The sequence below is a fragment of the Pleurodeles waltl genome, chromosome 4_1 (assembly GCF_031143425.1).
Source record: "Pleurodeles waltl isolate 20211129_DDA chromosome 4_1, aPleWal1.hap1.20221129, whole genome shotgun sequence".
Classification (NCBI taxonomy): Eukaryota; Metazoa; Chordata; class Amphibia; order Caudata; family Salamandridae; genus Pleurodeles; species Pleurodeles waltl.
The window spans coordinates 659,417,424-659,436,880 of record NC_090442.1 but is presented as its reverse complement, the minus strand read 5'-3'; the positions used below and the strand labels follow the sequence as shown (position 1 = coordinate 659,436,880).

The 19,457-nt window shown below is 43.1% G+C and overlaps 1 protein-coding gene across 1 annotated transcript in view; it reads right to left on the bottom strand.

Annotated features, from left to right (window-relative positions):
• Positions 1–19,457, bottom strand: part of TBK1 (TANK binding kinase 1) — a 394,952-nt gene that overhangs the window by 86,670 nt on the left and 288,825 nt on the right. The window contains exons 17-18 of the mRNA XM_069229127.1: positions 17,317–17,418; positions 3,359–3,455 (exon numbers count right to left, since the gene is read on the bottom strand). Coding sequence (XP_069085228.1) covers positions 3,359–3,455; positions 17,317–17,418 — 199 coding nt within the window. The remainder of the gene's footprint in view (positions 1–3,358; positions 3,456–17,316; positions 17,419–19,457) is intronic.

Genomic DNA, 19,457 nt, shown 5'->3' with positions numbered 1-19,457 from the left:
CAACTATGAAGCAAAGGAATTTGCGGTGTTTTGCTGTCACCGGGATGTGAAAATATGCATCCTGTAGATCTATGGAACACATCCACTCCCCTTGATGGAGCTGAGGGAAAATTTGATGAAGGGCCAGCATTCTGAATTTTTCTTTTCGAATGTACTTGTTTAGATGTCTCAGATTCAAAATAGGTCTGAAAACCCTGTCTGGACCTTTCTTTTGTACTAGGAAATAGCGGGAGTACACTCCTTCTCCCCTATGCGAAGGTGGAACTTTTTTGATAGCTTTTTTTTGCAGTAGAATGAGAACTTCTTTCTGCAGGAGAGGCTGGTGATGACAATCGGTGTTGTTGGTTGCACCAGAGGAGGAGGTGACTCGAAACATACACATTCACTGGAGTGGTTGACAGGATCAGGGGAAGAGAGTCCTCACTGTTTACCAGATGTTTTGGATGCAGACTGGTTTTGTCTGCTCCATCAACGTTCCCCTGTTGTCTTTAGGAACAGGTAGAACGGTCGTCCGTGTCTTTGCTGTTGCCTTTGGGACCAATGAGGGGTTTGAACCCTCTGCTTGTATGAATGTCTATCATATGGCCCATACCTTCTACTGTATTCCTTGCGTTTCTCTAGCCCTACGGCTTTCAGTGTGTCCAATTCAGATTTCATTTTGCCCATTTCGTCATCTGTGTGGGTCCCAAATAAAGAATGTCCAGTGAGTGGGAAGTTCAAGATGCGATGTTGAGCCTCTGGCTTTAGCCCTGTGAGACGAAGCCAAGATGACCTTCTTGCACATATGCCATGTGCATATCCATGAGCCGCTAGGACCAGACCATCAGCAGCCACACTAATCAACTGATTAGCTACTAGGCCTCCTTCCTGTAGGATTTCTTGGAAATCCTGTCTGTCTTCCCTAGGCAGTTTGTCGACAAGCCTGTTTAGAGAGTCCCACAAAGAACGATTGTACCTTCCTAAAAGTGCAGAGGCACTAGATACCTTCATAAAGCATGCAGAGCTACCACACATCTTTCTACCTAACGAGTCCAGATGCTTGCTCTCCTTATCTGGAGGGACCGTTGATGAGGATGCCACTGAATGGATCTTTCTGGCTGCAGCTAGAATGACAGAATCCGGTGGAGGATCAGCTCTAAGAAATAAAAGGTCCTGGTCTGGGGCCTTGTATTTCTTTAGGATTCGAGCAGGAGCTGCACGCAGGCTTGCTGGTGTCAGGAAGGTATCCATTGCTGGCTGCAAAAGCCCCAGAACTAAAGGTAAAAGCTGTCTCGAAGAGGAGCAACAGTGCAGTGTTTCAAAAATACCGACTATGACTCTGTAGGTTCCGGAAGGTCTATATTGAGTTTTTGGGGTCATTAAAAGTGTTTATTTTGTCCACTGGAGATACTCTTGCCAGAGGAGTATTTGTTAGTGTGGGCGAATAGTCTCTGATAGAAGACGTAGAGGCCGTGGACCATGAAGGAGATCTGCGCCTCTAGTGACGGGATCTACAGACACGGGATCTTGACCTTAGTCTGGATGCCTGTGGCGACCTACTCCTTGTGCGCATCATCGTGGATCAGGTTGTTCTGTAGATGGTACTGTCGCCCGCTTGACTTGAGGTGTTGGAGATGATGTTCTTGGAAAAGATGCTGAGGGGGAATACAACAGAGAGTACTGGGAGTCCAGAGATTGATGAGCCGGAGTCTTGTTAAGGCTTTCTAACCACCTCGGCGAAAGATTTATGGGCGAGAGCTGTCTGTGTGATGAGGCTCTCGAGGACGCTATAAATGACCTACTTGGTATAGTTACGATCGGGTCATGAGGCAGCAACGCCATCTCAGCAGGCGAAGTTTGTCCTATTGCTGTCTTTGGTCGACTTTGAGGCGAGATGGAATGGTGAGAAGTTTGTTTCGATGTTACCGGAAAAGGTGAGGAGTGTCTCGACGTCGAACGACGATGCAGTGTTGTTGATGGAGACTGTTCAAACCGTGACGCCGAATGTGACAGTCTTGACGTCCAGAGTCTCGACTTTGAACGCCCGACACCGAGTGATGGGCCAACGTGGGTGTGTGTCTCGATGTCAAACAGCACCTTGTCGCCGTCAGTGGATACCTCGATCGTGTTCTTGAGGTTGTCTTTGACGTTGAGTGTTTCATTGTCCAAGGGTCTGGGCATGCCCTTCACGCCGTATCACCATACCTGTGCTGGCTTGACGTCGAGCGGTGAGTGGCCGCCGATGGAGATCTATCCCTTGGAGGTAGTTGCTTCTTCAATGTCATATCCCTTGACTTTGCATGTGTCGCCGTTGACGGAGGTGTGCTCCTTGACGTCGGTTGACAACGTTGATGCAACGACGACGGGAGTGATGGTGCGGACGGAGAACAAATACGAATCTTCCTACCTGCTGAGGTGGATCTTGATCACCGCTTGTCAGAGGAAACTTTTTTTCTGGAGACCTTATGAAGAGATGAAGATGACGTTTTCTCTCTTTCATGTAAGCCATGGAGACGAATTCTTTCTGTGTCTTTCAAAGTTCTTTTTGACAGGTTCTGGCAGTGTTTGAAGGTATCAGGACAGTGGCTTTGTGGCAAGCACACTATGCAGACTGAGTGTGGGTCAGTCTGAGCCTTCTTTTTGCCACAAGCAGGGCATTTTACAAAAAGGGAAGGCATTTTCCTCAGAGGAAAACTCTTACTTTACTCAGGAAATGAGAAAAGACGGCGAGTAAAATACAGAAAGCTGTGATTTTAGAAGTTTTTCTGGTAAAAATAAAAACTCAGAAAAATGAGAGCTCAATGCTCCAGGATCCTAACAGAAGGAGCCGGAAAAAAGAACTGACCTAACTGTGACCCAACTGTGACCCAACTGTCACCTCACTCTCACCTCTTGAGGCTTGGTGGGATACTGGAGGTGCTCAGAGCCTTAAAGGCACAGTGCCAGTTTTTTGGTTCTGTTATGTTAACTTGGATACAGCCTATTGGCTAAAAATGCTCCTTTATTTTCAATGTCGTTTTTTCTTTCTACAGTGAATTGATTATGCTCTCTTCTACGATTGCAGAAAGGCTTTTCCTCTAATTAAAAGTTTCATTAAAGAAAAACTTCTCAAAAAATAAAGCCTGTTTCTCAATATAGACTGCATTATTGCTTACACATGTATATATAATATATATGTATTAAAATTCCCTACTCAAATATTACTTTTGCATATACATTTGATACATATACATGTGTGTTTATATATGCTCCGGAGTCCCCGCACGTCGGTGGTAATATTCAGTGTTGATGACTTTGATGAGGATCCCCTGGAAGAGAACGAAAGTCACATTTCTAAGGCAAAGATTTTTTTACAATTTCTAACAAATGGTGGCTGTACCTCATTAATATAGTTCTGGTAGCTGGACACTTCTTTCTCGACATCAAAGCACTGCTTTGTGAGCATCTGCAACTGTTTTCTCACATGGTGCATTTCCCTAAAAGTGAAAAAAAGTACATAAACAACAAGTGGTCTGTAAATATTTAGAACAGTAACACACTGATGCTCTGAAAGATTTACATAACTAAGAACTATTACACTTGCCTCTCCAAACTTTCAAATATACAATCCCAGATGCAAATGAAAAAACAGTACAAATAACTAAGTGTAGTGACTTCAACTCCAAGTCCTTACTCCACAAGAAAAAAGTACCTTTGCACAGCATGTGCTTTTAATGTTTTAGCCTTGGTACAGCATGATTCATCTGAGCACAACTGGTTTCCAAGTCCCAGTGGTACTCTATTTACATACCATAAGCTAAACACCGAGGTGGTAGTAAGAGACGCTGGTAAATAGGTTGCATGGAGAAAGGTGCGGTGTGAACTACCTGTACAAGAACTACAAGCAAATAACTTTTACTTATTGGTAGTCCGGGCATACTCACTCCATACCTGGAGGAAAAATTACCAATAGTACCAAACATTTACCATAAGAATACAATAAGTTATTTAAGAAATGATTTCCCACTCTGAATGCCCAATCTTAAGGATACTTTTCTGACCACTCTATTGCATGACGACAGTGCAGTTTGGATCCTACTCGTCTCCAGGTCTGCTTACAGTTATAGCTACATTTACATTAAGAATGCGGAGTACCAGGGAAGAACTTTCTTTATGTTTAGAGGCCGAGCAACCAAATTAGCGCCCCTTCACATCTCATTTTAAGGGCACATGAAGAGGGTTAGCTTAACTCCGGAGGAAGTTAGGGCCATTGTCCTATTTCAACCTCACTGCCATCTTCGGAATCATCTCCTGTTCTATTGGACATGATCTAGGTACTCATGACCGGCTCCATGTGAGGTACTTTTGGAGCCACTCCTGGCGTTTCGAGCTCCGAGTACTGACCCCAGTCAAGTGGCAGCATTCATCCAGGGGTCCAGGGTGCCTTCTGACCTTTGACCATGACTACATCTATCCCTGTGCACGACAACCCCATTGATACTCCTGAAGTCACCTCAGTTCTATTTTGCCATTGAAGGCCTTGCTAACTGTTTTGAAATAGGTGCTGACACTAATGTCATCTGTGGTACAAGATCCAAATCCATTTCCGGGGGCAATATAGGCAAATGCAGGTTCTGGACTTGGTAGAATACACAGGGAAGGATAGCCTCGGCCTTCCTATGGGTCTTGGTAAGGTTTATGTTATAAGATTACTTAATCAGAAGGTCAGCAGTGAAGTGGCCCACTGTTCCCTCTTTACTCTGAAGAAAGTCCCCATTTGGTTCTCCAGCACTCTGCTGACATCATTGCTTCTCCTGATATCTTCACAGATTGATCTATGGCAGTCCCTTTGGAGGATTGTGCTATGAAAGGTGGCTGAGGTTCTTGAATTAACTTTGCTAGTCACAGAAGTTAAATTGGGTATATTGAAAACGAACAACTTTGATGTTCATGAGCTGGGATCCTGGGAAAAGGAAACAAAGGTATGGATGGGGGTAACGATGTGGGTAATTTGTTTTACGAATGGTCAGTGTCTGATCGCAACTTCCAGATGGTTAAGGAACTGCAATTGTTGAGTCTTGTTTTATGTGTATAAAAAAAAACATATTCCCCCAAAAATTGTGTATATTGAAGGAAATTAGTCAGCCAGGTTCTTACACATCGGAACTCTTGTCGCCTCTTAATCAGTCCCTTCTGGACTCCGTTATGTCGGAGTTCAGCCAGCCTCTGCAGAAAGCCCACTGCCATTGTGGATTGTCAGCTGTAGAAGACCTAAAATTTCTGTCTTCGCTTCTTTAGCCTATTGATCTGCTAACAAAAGCTCCTAATTTTCCTGTAATTAATGGTAGCTCTTTTCCATCCTCTCCACTCGACAAAAGGCGTTTGTGGATAAAAGTAGTAGGAAATACATTGTTCTTATGAGGGAGCTCAGCTCTTCGTACATGCAATGCCATATACCTTTTGGCATGCCACTCCCATGCTCTTTGGGAGCAGTGCATATGGTGTTTTTTTTACTGGACCATGTGAGTGAACACTTTGAAGAAGCAGTTGTCATGGATTTCGGGACACTTAACATATTTGTAGATGCAGTCTTGACACCATGAATTAGGTGGCCACGTCTACGGGTTCTTCTGTGACCCTTCAGAGACTTGCTTGGTTGCCTTTCACTCATCATCTTGGAGACGTTGGTGCACATCTTCTGGCTACAGCTTTCAACATTTCTCACAACATCTAGCAAAAATGGTTCCTTGGCCTTCAATGGCACTATGCAACATGCACAACTTTCCAATGTTAGGGCTTGGATCTTTTGCCCAAATGTCCCATCAGCAGCACAGGAGATTTAAAGGGTTTACAAGACCTTGGCCTTATAGCAACACTAGACTTCTCAGAATCAAAATAAGCAGTGTTTCTTCTTCCTCTCGGCCCCACCCCACTCCTGCCAAATCACATGAAAACATCTGTTTGGGAGTGTATATGCTGGATGGGGAGATTCTTTTGAGATGTTTCTTCATCTGAAAGGGGCACTATAATTGGGCCTTGCTTTTCATCAGAGGCCTTATACTTAATGCAATTTTCTTCCTACCGATCTGCTATTTATACTATGCAATGTCAAGCTGAGAGGACTGTCCATGTGAGACAGTTACAACAGAGTGAATTTTTCTTTTCATAGGGAGGATCTCTTGTGATAACAGTTCTTAGCCCTTTGCTACGGAGCTTTCTCTTTTACCCTACTGAATATACAATTCATTCTTTTGGTCCTGTAGACTCTTAGACAAATGTTGTGTTCCACTCTAGGTTTCAGCTTAATGGTCTGCAGTGTGGTGTAACATCTATATGCTCTGTACTCGTGTACTTCAAGTTGAAGGTCATAATGCATTTCAATGGTTTGGGGATATAGATGGCTCCGTGTCTCAAACTTGCAATACTGGTGTTAGGCTAGCAGCAGAAGATTTACTTTCCCCTAGTACTTATTCTGGCAGTCCAGAAGGGGTTGTTTTCTCACAGGCATCATATCCTCCATTTCAGCTTCCACTCCATCCCTCTTTTTTGTTAAAGGGTTCCTGACCTATGTCACTATGTTCTACTTTCCCAAGGAGACCTGACATTTTTTTTAACAAGCCCCTGCTTTTTGCCAAGATGACGATTGCGCGCAGGATCGAGCAGGTCAATTCTCTGGTGTTTGGAACAGAGAGGTTATGGTCTAGAGCTGTGACAGAAATACACTGCAAGCTGCTATTCATCCAACCAGTTAACTGCCGCAGAACCAGAAAGTCCTAGCAGTGTTGTCTAGCCTTTGTATTATACCTCTGTCTGGAAGACGTCTTTTTCTGTACTTCAGCAGGACTCCTATCCAGTCGGGAATTGTCTTATCTATCACAGAAGAGTGGTCAGTAGTGCTGCCTGCTCTGTTGCGTTGAGGGATTTTTGGGAGAATTCCTCTTTTGGGTAAAACCTTGATTCAGATTGCATGGCGTCTCACATTGTTTTGTTGTTCGTAATGGAGGTAGCTTCCTTTATACAAGGGCAAGCGATTTGGTTTACAGTATGTTAGCTGGAGAAGGTGAGCACTCAGTTTTATTGCTATTCTATTTAGTTTTTTTGCCAATTTTTGACATGGTTAGGTTTTTCATACAAACCTTTAAGCCTGACTGTCTAGTGACCTGGGCTAGTCAGAGGTGATATGGGATGATCTTATTTGTCCCTAAGTTGTGTCAGTAATTATTTTTACTATAGGAGGTCCCTCTGTCACAAACGTATGATAGTAATGGGACTTGCTTTGTTAGGGAGATGAGACGGAGGCTTTTCTCTCAGGTCAAAAGCTACCAATGTTTTATATCTTCTTTGAGTCAACAAGATTACAGGTGGTTTATTTTGCCTGTCCAGGACTGTTTTTCTGCTTGAATCTGACTACTGTGCTTTCTTACATAAGCACTAGATTATATAACAAAAGGTCAGATTTAGTATTTATTTATTTATGATTTTTAGGCAAGGAAAGATTAAGCGGTTTGGCCTGGATTCACACAATTGTAAGCTGACGCCAGAAGTCGAACCTAGTTCCCAAGTTCCAAAGTATGATGCTCTGGTCGTTTGGTCATATTTCCTCTCTCTATATACACTGTAAATATGGTTGGGGATGCTGGGCTCAATTTGCAGAGGCAAGGCAGTTTCTTTGGTTATAGTTTGTTTCTAGTTGGGATATGGGCCACGAACAGATGTACACTGGGTAAGTGACATTTTCCGTTCGGTGGCATGTGTAGCTGCAGATACACATGTTGTGCATAGACTAATAAGCAGTTATCTCCCCAAAAGCGGTGGCTCAGCCTGTAGGAGTGGAAGTAGTCTGAAATAAAGTTCTTAGTACGGCTTGACCTACTGTGGCTTGTTGTGCGGATAGCACGTCTACACAGTAGTGCTTAGTAAATGTGTGAGGCGTAGACCATGTGGCTGCCTTACATATCTCGTTCATTGGAATGTTTCCTAGGAAGGCCATGGTAGCGCCTTTCTTTCTGGTTGAATGTGCCCTTGGTGTAATGGGCAGTTCTCTCTTTGCTTTAAGGTAGCAGGTTTGGATGCACTTAACTATCCATCTGGCTATACCCTGTTTTGATATTGGGTTTCCTGTATGAGGTTTTTGAAATGCAATAAACAGTTGTTTTGTTTTCCAAATTTCTTTTGTTCTGTCAATGTAGTACATTAGTGCTCTTCTGATGTCTAATGTATGTAGTGCCCTTTCAGCTACTGAGTCTGGCTGTGGGAAGAACACTGGTAGTTCTACCGTTTGATTTAAGTGGAACGGCGAAATAACTTTTGGTAAAAATTTTGGATTGGTTCTTAGGACAACTTTATTTTTGTGTATTTGAATAAAAGGTTCTTGTATAGTAAACGCCCGAATTTCACTTACTCTTCTTAGAGATGTGATGGCAATGAGAAATGCAACCTTCCACGTTAAGAATTGCATTTCGCATGAGTGCATGGGTTCAAAAGGTGGGCCCATGAGTCTTGTTAAGACGATGTTGAGGTTCCATGAAGGAACAGGTGGTGTTCTTGGTGGTATAATTCTTTTTAGGCCTTCCATAAACGCTTTAATGACAGGTATCCTAAATAGTGAAGTTGAATGGGTAATCTGCAGGTATGCAGATATTGCTGCGAGGTGTATCTTTATGGAAGAGAAGGCTAGATTTGATTTCTGTAAATGTAGTAAGTATCCCACTACATCCTTTGGAGATGCATGTAATGGTTGAACTTGATTATTATGGCAGTAGCAAACAAATCTTTTCCATTTGCTTGCATAGCAGTGTATAGTGGATGGTCTTCTAGCTTGTTTTATGACTTCCATACATTCTTGGGTGAGGTTTAAATGTCCGAATTCTAGGATCTCAGGAGCCAGATTGCTAGATTCAGCGATGCTGGGTTTGGATGCCTGATCTGTTGTTTGTGTTGTGTTAACAGATCTGGTCTGTTGGGCAACCTGACATGGGGTACTACTGACAGGTCTAGTAGTGTAGTGTACCAAGGTTGTCTTGCCCATGTTGGTGCTATTAGTATGAGTTTGAGTTTGTTTTGACTCAATTTGTTTACTAGATATGGAAGGAGAGGGAGAGGGGGGAAAAGCGTACGCAAATATCCCTGACCAGTTCATCCATAGAGCATTGCCTTGAGACTGCCTGTGTGGGTACCTGGATGCGAAGTTTTGGCATTTTGCGTTCTCCTTTGTTGCAAATAGGTCTATTTGAGGTGTCCCCCAAATTTTGAAGTAAGTGTTTAGAATTTGAGGGTGAATCTCCCATTCGTGGACCTGTTGGTGATCTCGAGAGAGATTGTCTGCTAGTTGATTTTGGATCCCTGGAATAAATTGTGCTATTAGGCGAATGTGGTTGTGAATTGCCCATTGCCATATCTTTTGTGCCAGGAGGCACAGCTGTGTCGAGTGTGTTCCCCCCTGTTTGTTTAGATAATACATTGTTGTCATGTTGTCTGTTTTGACAAGAATGTATTTGTGGGTTATGATGGGTTGAAATGCTTTCAACGCTAGGAATACTGCTAACAATTCGAGGTGATTTATATGCAGTTTTGTTTGATGTACGTCCCATTGTCCTTGGATGCTGTGTTGATTGAGGTGTGCTCCCCACCCTGTCATGGAAGCATCTGTTGTTATCACGTATTGTGGCACTGGGTCTTGGAAAGGCCACCCTTTGTTTAAATTTATACTGTTACACCATAGAAGCGAGATGTATGTTTGGCGGTCTATCAACACCAGATCTAGAAGGTGACCCTGTGCATGTGACCACTGTGATGCTAGGCACTGTTGTAAGGGCCTCATGTGCAGTCTTGCGTTTGGGACAATGGCTATGCATGAGGACATCATGCCTAGGAGTTTTAATACTGTTTTCCTGTATCTTTTGTGTTGGATACATGGCTTGTATAACCTTGTGAAAATTTGGAACCCTTTGTGGACTTGGAGTGGCTATTCCCTTTGTTGTGTTGATTGTCGCTCCTAAGTATTGCTGTGTTTTGCACGGCAGAATGTGAGATTTTGTGTAGTTGATGGAGAAACCGAGTTTGTAGAGGGTTTGTATGACATAATCTGTGTGTTGTGAACACTTTGTTAGGGAGTTGGTCTTGATTAGCCAATCGTCTAGGTACGGGAATACGTGTATTTGCTGCCTTCTGATGTGTGCAGCTACTACTGCTAGGCATTTTGTGAATACTCTTGGTGCGGTTGTTATACCGAACGGCAACACTTTGAATTGGTAATGTATTCCCTTGAATACGAACCTTAGGTATTTCCTGTGCGAGGGATGTATCGGTATGTGGAAATACGCGTCCTTTAGATCTAAGGTTGTCATGTAGTCTTGATGCTTTAGCAGTGGTAACACGTCTTGTAGCGTGACCATGTGAAAGTGTTCTGATTTGATGTAGGTGTTTAGTGTTCTGAGATCTAGGATTGGTCTCAGTGTTTTGTCCTTTTTTGGTATTAGAAAGTACAGTGAGTAAACTCCTGTGTTTACTTGTGTACATGGTACCAATTCTATTGCGTCCTTTTGTAGTAATGCTTGAACTTCTAGTTCTAGAAGGTCTAAATGTTGTTTTGACATATTCTGTGTTTTTGGTGGGACATTTGGAGGGAGTTGGAGAAATTCTATGCAATAACCATGTCGGATAATTGCTAAGACCCAAGTGTCTGTTGTTATCTCCTCCCAGGATTTGTAAAACTGACTTAGTCTTCCCCCCACTGGTGTTGTGTGAAGGGGTTGAGTGACTTGTGAGTCACTGTTTGGTTGTAGGGGTTTTTGGACTTTGAATTTTTCCCTGGTTTCTAGGGAATTGTCCTCCTCTGTACTGGCCCCGAAAGCCTCCCCTTTGGTACTGTCCCTGGTAGGTAGACGGTGTTGATTGTGAGGTGCTGGCTTGTGTGGCTTGACCCCGAAACCCCCCTCTGAAAGTTGTTTTGCGGAAGGTGCCGAAAGTGCCTCTGCCCTGCGGGGAATAGAGTGCGCCCATGGCCTTGGCTGTGTCAGTGTCCTTTTTCAATTTCTCAATTGCCGTGTCCACTTCGGGTCCAAACAATTGCTGTTCATTGAACGGCATATTGAGCATCGCTTGTTGTATTTCTGGTTTAAAGCCAGACGTGTGCAACCATGCGTGCCTTCTTATGGTTACTGCGGTATTTATTGTTCTTGCAGCTGTGTCCGCTGCGTCCATAGAGGAGCGTATTTGGTTATTGGAGATGTTTTGTCCCTCCTCAACCACTTGTTTTGCCCGTTTTTGAAATTCTTTGGGCAGATGCTCGATGAGATGCTGCATCTCGTCCCAATGGGCTCTATCATATCGCGCTAGGAGCGCCTGAGAGTTCGCGATGCGCCACTGGTTTGCAGCTTGTACTGCGACCCTTTTCCCAGCTGCGTCGAACTTGCGGCTCTCTTTATCCGGAGGTGGTGCCTCGCCTGATGTGTGCGAGTTGGCTCTCTTGCGAGCTGCCCCTACCACGACTGAATCTGGTGGCAGTTGTGAGGTGATAAAAGCAGGGTCCGTGGGCGGTGCTTTATATTTTTTCTCCACCCTTGGAGTTATCGCTCTACTCTTGACCGGTTCTTTGAAGATCTGCTTTGCGTGCCTTAGCATTCCTGGAAGCATAGGCAGGCTTTGGTAGGTGCTATGGGTGGAGGAGAGGGTGTTGAAAAGGAAGTCATCCTCGACAGGTTCTGCGTGTAACGACACGTTATGGAACTCTGCTGCCCTAGCTACCACCTGTGCATACGCTGTGCTGTCCTCAGGTGGCGAGGGCTTGGTAGGGTACGACTCTGGACTATTGTCCGATACTGGGGCGTCGTATAGGTCCCAAGCGTCTTGGTCATCTTGGCTCATGGTGGTATGAGCCGGTGAATGTGACGGAGTCTGTGCCGGTGATGTGTGAGTTACAGGTGGAGGAGAGGGTGGCGGAGTTACCTTCTTCACCAATTTTTGTGGTGTTTGTTCCTGAGTTTGAAACTCGAGTCTCCTTTTTCTCCTGATTGGGGGAAGAGTGCTGATTTTCCCTGTCCCACTTTGTATGAAGATCCGCTTTTGTGTGTGGTCTACATCAGTGGTCTGTAACTCTTCTTCAAATCTGTGTTTGCGCATTTGAGAGGACAGTGATTGTTCCTCTGTATATGAGCTGGCAGTTGGTTCGGTTGCTGGTCGTTTTGGCACCAAAACTGTGTCTCTGCTTGTTTTCGGCTCCGAGGCGAATTTTTTCTTTTTCGGCGTTGAGCTTTCTTGGCGTCGATCTTCCTCGGTGCCACTGTCTCTGCGCCGAGCAGCTTCGGTTCCGCTGTCTCGGCGTCGATCTTTTTCGGCAGCACTTTCTCGGTCGACCCGAGTTGGACGATCTCAGCACCAGTTCGGCCTTTTTCGGTGCCGATGGACGGTCACCTACTTTATGGGTTGAGCCATGGCCTGTTGGCAGTGGCGTCCCCTGGGCCTTGTCTGTTTTCTTGTGGTGCTTGCTTCGACGTCTTACTCACGGTTTCTTCGACGTCAAATTCCTCCGAGTCCGATTCATGGATGGAGAAGGCTTCCTCTTCTTCTCCTTGTCCCTCGAACTCTCGGTGTCCTGTCGGCGTGGACGCCATCTGCAATCTTCTGGCTCGCCGGTCGCGGAGCGTTTTTCGGGACCGAAACGCACGACAGGCCTCACACGTTTCTTCCTTGTGCTCGGGCGACAGGCACAAGTTACAGACCAAATGCTGGTCTGTATATGGATATTTATTGTGGCATTTAGGACAGAATCGGAACAGGGTCTGTTCCATCAGTGTCGATGTTACACGCGGTCGGGCCGACCAGGCCCCGACGGGGATCGAAATTACCCCGAAGGGCTACCGGAGCTCTTCACGATTCGGTGTCAATTCTATTCTTACCCGATCCCGAGCGAAACAATACCGACGTAGTTTTCCGAAGTTAAGACTATCTTTCCGTCCCGAAACCCGGAGCGAAAAGGAACACGTCCGAACCCGATGGCGGAAAAAAAACAATCTAACATGGAGTCGACGCCCATGCGCAATGGAACAAAGGAGGAGGAGTCCCTCGGTCTCGGGACTCGAAAACACTTCTTCGAAGAAAAACAACTTGTAACACTCTGACCCAACACCAGACGGCAGACTATGCACAACATGTGTATCTGCATCTACACATGCCACCGAACCTAATGATTCAGTTTTGTTCCCTACCAGACAATGTTCTCCATCTTCAGTTTGAACCGATGGATACTTTACTGGGTCTGGTTTGGCAAGATTTTTGATTGTGTTACCTCCTTAGACCCACCACGCTGGTATTGATTTCTGAGGGGAGTAGTCCACAGGCACGAGTTTCTATCATAAGTTACTTACCCTTTGTAACAATGTTTTTGGTGGACACTCTACCTGCAGATTCCTCAATTAAGGCTGCTGGTTAGGTGTAAGCATTGCATTCCTGAGAGTTTCATCAATCTTGACTCTCCCTCTAATGGTGTGAAAAAAGACAGCATTTGATGTCAAAGTGCTGTGGTGTTGTAGCACCACCTACTGGCACACAAGAGCAAGCTATTTCAACTTTTCCAGATCCAATATGGTGCCTGAGGGAACTTCATGATGTGAGGAATCTGTAGTTAGAAATACCAATCAGACAAATACGTTTTGACCCTCTGCAACTACATTTTGTAGTGACTAAGTCTGAAAAGAGGATTCTTGTTGGTCCTGTATTTCGGTTTGAAATGATCAGAAAGACCCAGCTCAGCAAAATGGGAAAAATAGAGGATGTTTCCAAAGAACAATCCAGAAAGTGAATATTCTTCTACAGAGGGAGACATCACTATCATTTACTACAGTACTGTTGGTGGGTGTAAGATTCATTCGCCATGAATGCTGAAGGTTAATTCCTTTCCATAGGGTCTTCCGCATAGACAGGGTAGGAGCATCATTCTTTCATGCTTTTCTACTAGGTCACCATGTGGACAGTGGTGGGACAGCAACTGAAAACTCACAAAATCTATTCAGGAATAGAGAAGCCACTTTTAATCGCATGCTTCTGCACATCTTAAGAATCACTGTAGAAAAAAGTACAGGCTTAAACCACTTGGTTGTTCCTGTCAGTGATGGAGGAGGGGCTAGGTGACAGGAATCTCACAACCATCCAGGATTCATAAACAAGGTAGGCCCATTGTGTTGGTAACAGAAACACACAGATTGATCTTAGGAGGTCCCCATCTAAAAAAAAGAGGAAAGAGTCCTTCTCCCACCTATGCACTGCTCAGTGTTGTAATCTGAGGAAACTAATCTGCCCAGTCTGCCTGTGTGCCTGTCCGGGATGTTGACAGCAGGGAAATGCCCAAAGGCAAAACCCATTTTCAGAGACACACAACTAAATCACACAACATAGTACATATGCATGTATGTATGTTATATTTTAGTGCAATTTTCTATTGTTGCCTCACCACTGGGAACACTGGAAGACACTGTATGCCTGTTGGAAATATGGGCATCGATTGGCAGCAAACGACTTTCTCAACTTGCTCACACTCTACATGGTGGCCATCTAGCAAACTCCTTACAGTCACTGGAGAAGGGCGACTTCCAATCACTCAGAGCCATGCTCCCAAGAGGCTGTGTGAAATAACCTGCCAGAATGAACTGGCGCAGTGGAAGATGCGCCCTTACTATCAGCTGCAGTAAGCTTGATCGAAGGCCTAGAACCAATAGTTAAAATCTTCTGACAAATACATTCGGACAGATGTCAGACACCCACTGCCAATACTGCATGCAACCCAGCTCCTCTACCTAAAGCTGCCATCATAATGGCATGAGAACTCACTGTGCCTTTTATGTGTCTAGCTTCAACTCCATAGACTTTGAAAGTACGCCACACAGATAAATGTTTAGCATTATATATGTATGTCACCAAGAAAATATAAGCCCAATAATAAGTAAAGGGTACCAAACATCTAGTTTGAAAGAGTGTGTCTAAATGAACAATTAGTAGAAGAATTACAGTTCCACACTTACAGGACATATCCACTGCATGACTAATGAGTAACAACATGTTTCCTATGAATTTAAAGCAATTTAAATAAACATAGTAAGTCAACACAATGGAAGTACCTTTCCTGGGGGAATGGACCATGATAAAATGAGGGAGGTAGGAAGGTGCAGGGAATGCTGATGGGTTATAACAAACATGATTTGCTATTTGGCTTTTCTTCAGAGGTATTTCACTAGTAGTGTTTTAAAAGAATTTAATGACAGCAATGCTACCAAATGACGAGGCTCATTTGGTTGGTTTAAAATTGTTTTGTGACTTAAAATAAATCAGAAGATGCAAAGAGAATACAACCTTATCTACTTCATTGAATCAAAATGGATACAAACAAATACTCAGTAATTTGGGTGGGGATGTTTCCTACCCTTTGTACCACAAAGGCATTTATGAAAAACAAACTGTCTCGTAAAAAAATATTTTGTATATGGTGCAATGTTTTAAGCATTAATCAACATGTTATGTTTCCTATTTTAGGAAAATATATATTTGTTCGGCTTATTATCCCAAATGAATGAGTCTTGTGATGCTAATACACTTGTTTTATACTGTCTGAGGTAACTACGGACTCTACATATAAATGTAATTTTTTAAGTAATGTAATATTTCATTTGATAAAGTGTATCCTTGGTAATAAACAATACCAATATTTGTTGGGGTAGCCTAACATAAAGCTAAGTACAGATTCTGCAATTATGATGTTATGTGGCTACACAGACTTATAGGCTCAGTGAGGAGATGCCCTTATGTAAGACCCTTCTGTAGCCGAGGGAGTCAAGCCTTGAATAATGTGAATTAATGTTGGTACAGTGTTTTAACAGCACCTCAAAGCTGTACACTGAACAACCAGAACTGTAAATAAAAAGCTATTGCACTGCTAGAAAAATTAAAAACAGTAGGCCCTTTAAAATAGCAATTTAACTTAATGAGACAATATAAACTGCAATTGCTCCCTTTGGAACGACACGTATGTGCTACATACGTTATAAAATGGTATTCCAAAGGTACAAATAGCCAAGTTGAAATAGTTGGTACTTTCTTATGCAGCTATATACACATGTCCCCAAATGTAACCGTCATTGCATATGTTTATGCAATGCTAGACTTTCTGTAAGTTTAGTTAGTCATTAACCTAAACATACAAAAATAAAAATCACAATGCTCAAAAGATCAAACCGATAATTAAGAAACCTAATTTAAAATGCTCAAAAAAATGTTGTTTTTATTATTTTGAAGGTTTTCTAAAGCAGCAAAGTTGCCCAAACTACTGAGATGCAGTACAATACAAAAATAAACTCAACTGAAGGTAACAATAACTAATCTAAAACTAAGTACCATCTATGCACAAAAACACAATACAAGCAGTATTTTCAAATATTTTCTAAAAAGTATCTGCAAATCCTCAATTGCAGATAACACCTTCAATTTAATTGTGTTCATTTTCTCTTCATCTTCATCCAAAAGGTTCAAGGCATTACTTATAACACACTTTGCGTTAATTCGAGGACACTTAAGGTTGTAACAACCACCAAAGACTGCTCCCTGTAACGTGATGACAGTGTCATGACACAGTAGTACGTGATCACAGTTCAAAAGAGCTACCATGTGCTTGACCTTACATAGTAGAGCAGAAAAATCTCTTTCACTGTGCACATCCACCAGATCAGAGATGTATATTTTAAATAGAGCATGAGAAGATGCACCACCCTGTGTTCAATCCATTGGACATTCTTCTTTCATCATAACAGTAACTGTTCTTGATGGTCTAACCTAGGGCCAGATATCCTGGTATAAAGCAATACAGAGAAAGAAAAGAGCAAGACACACTTCAGAGCAGAAGCTTTTTTCATAAAATCCAGTCTACTTGAGCAAGGTCAATGAAATCTGGCTGCAGGTGTGGCCCACTGCAAAAGGTGCTCCAGTAGTTTTTCAAAAATACCTTCCCTTTGAGTATGAGGTCTGCAACTGACCAGAAATTATTAGGGTCATTCTTTCTTACTCTCTTATAACTACTATCAGAACACAATGGGAAAACAATCATATCCAAACTATCCTTAGACACAGGTGGTATTAGGAAGTGGGTATCCTTAGGGAGCAATAAGGCTGCTCACAACCTAAGGTAGAACCTTTATGTCATGTTTATCAAACATTGAAGTCCAGTTTCACTAAATGATTTGAGAGCCCTGATGATGGCGGGGAGAGAAAAGTCCCTGGATCACCCCTGCCTCTCAAAAACCAGCAGATTTACCTTGTCCGACATACACAAACCTTCCAGTTTAATAACATTTTATAGGAAGAAAGACATTCACTTACCTCATCCAGTCCTCAGCCTGATTCAAAAAGGTTTCATACTTCAGAACACATTCATCCTTAAATAATGAGATGGCTTTTGTGGCGTGCAAATAGAGTTTCTGTCTGCAAAATAAATGTGTAAAAGATGTCAAACCCCTGCTTTTCTAGGACAAAAACTGTTTGCTTTCCTCTTTTGCAAGAAACCCCACCTGCATATTCAAGACACAAAACATGTCATTGTTCAATGTTATGCCGTATAACCAAGCACAGGCACTTGTGTGTGTGCAACCCAAATGATTATAGGAAACAAATGTCACATGATGGAAATTCTTGGTTAGGAAGGAGCCATCACAGTTAGTCCAAATGGTAAAGAATATGTTACTTACTGTGTAAACATCTGTTTGTGAGATGTAGTACTGTAGATTCACATGCTCTTGCCATCTAGTGTTGGGTCTGGATGTGTGAAAGTTGTTTTTCTTCAAAGAAAGTCTTTCGAGTCACAAGATAAAGTGACGCCTCCTTCTCAGTGATAGTAAGCATGAGCAACCACTCCATAATTATACTGTTTTCCCGCAAGCGGGTGAGAATGAAGTGTAGATTAAGTGTAAGTAATGAGATGTCCACATGCAAAATAGTGTAAACCTGCACTGCCACAGGTGTCCGTGGAGGAGGGTGGGCGCATCTACAGCACTACTTGCCACAAACAGCTGTTTAAAGGGTAAGTAACATTCTGTTCGAGGCATGTGTAGTTGTAGATACACATGTTCTGCATAGACTGTAAATCAGTCCCCCTCAAAAGTGGTGGCTTACCTGTGGGTGTTACAGTTGTTTGAAAAAGAGTAAGTAGCACTGCCTGACCTACATTAGCTTGTTGGTGATCTAAAACATCCACCCAATAATTTTTGGAGAAGGTGTGTGGTGTGGAGTACATAGGTCATGCCCCCATCAGTTACATACGTCAGCTATTCGAATGTTTCCTAGAAAAGCTATGGATACTCCATTTTTCCTAGTAGAGTGTGCTCTAGGAGGAGTAGGTAAAGTTCTTGTGGCTTAAATAACAAGTTTAAATGCATTTTACCATCCATCTGGCTATGCCTGATTTGGTTATAGAGCTGCCTTTATGAGGAGGTGAAAAGGCAACAAAAAGTAGCTTAGTTTTTCTGAAAGTTTTAGTTCTATCTATATAGAACAAAAGGGCTTTTTTGACATATAATGTATGAAGAGCCCTTTTGCCCGACAGAATCTGGGTGTGGGAAAAACTGGTAACTCAACTGACTGGCTGAGATGAAAATGAGAAGCCACTTTAGAGAGAAATTTAGCGTTGGTGCAGAGAACCACTCTGTCTCTGTGTAGTTGAAAGAAAGGTTCTCCCAAGGTTAAAGCCTGCAGCTCACTAACACACCTTAGTGACGTGATTGCGACTAAAAAATGGCACCTTCCAAGAAAAGAACTGACTGGGGCATGAGTGTTGGTTTTGGAGGGCCCATAAGTCACGTGATAACGACATTAGGATTCCATGAAAATGTAGGTGGAAACCGTAGTGGAATAACTCTTTTGCGCCCCTCCAAGAAGGCTCGAATGACTTGTACGTTTAATGAAGCAAGGTGCTGGATATTTTGTAGATAGGCAGCCACTGCAGCGAGATGCAATCTTATGGATGTGAACGCTAATCCGGCCTTTTTTATGTGAAGCAAGTAACCAATAAAGTCTGGTACATTAGCTTTGAAGGGTCAATGTGTTTTGAGTGACAGTAGAAGACAAAACAAAACATTTTGCCGTATAGCAAGCTCTAGTGGTAGGTCTACGGGTCTTCTTAAAGAATGTCCATACATTAGCAAATTAAGGTAACTAAATTCAATGACCTCAGGAGCCAAATTGCTAGGTTGAGAGTTTTTGGGATCTGGGTGCCTGACTTCTCCATGGTTCTGAGTGAGATGGTCCAGCCTGTTGGGGAGCTTCTCGTGGAGAACTACGGAGAGGTTTTGCAGTGTTGTGAACCAGGGTTGATGAGCCCATGTGGGTGCTACTAGGATCATTGTGAGAGACGTCTGTCTGAGCTTCTGAACGAGAAATTGAAGGAGCGAGAGGGGAGGAAAAGCATAGGCAAAATATTCCTGACCAACCAATCCATAGTGCATTGCCCTTGGCTAGTAGCTGTGGGA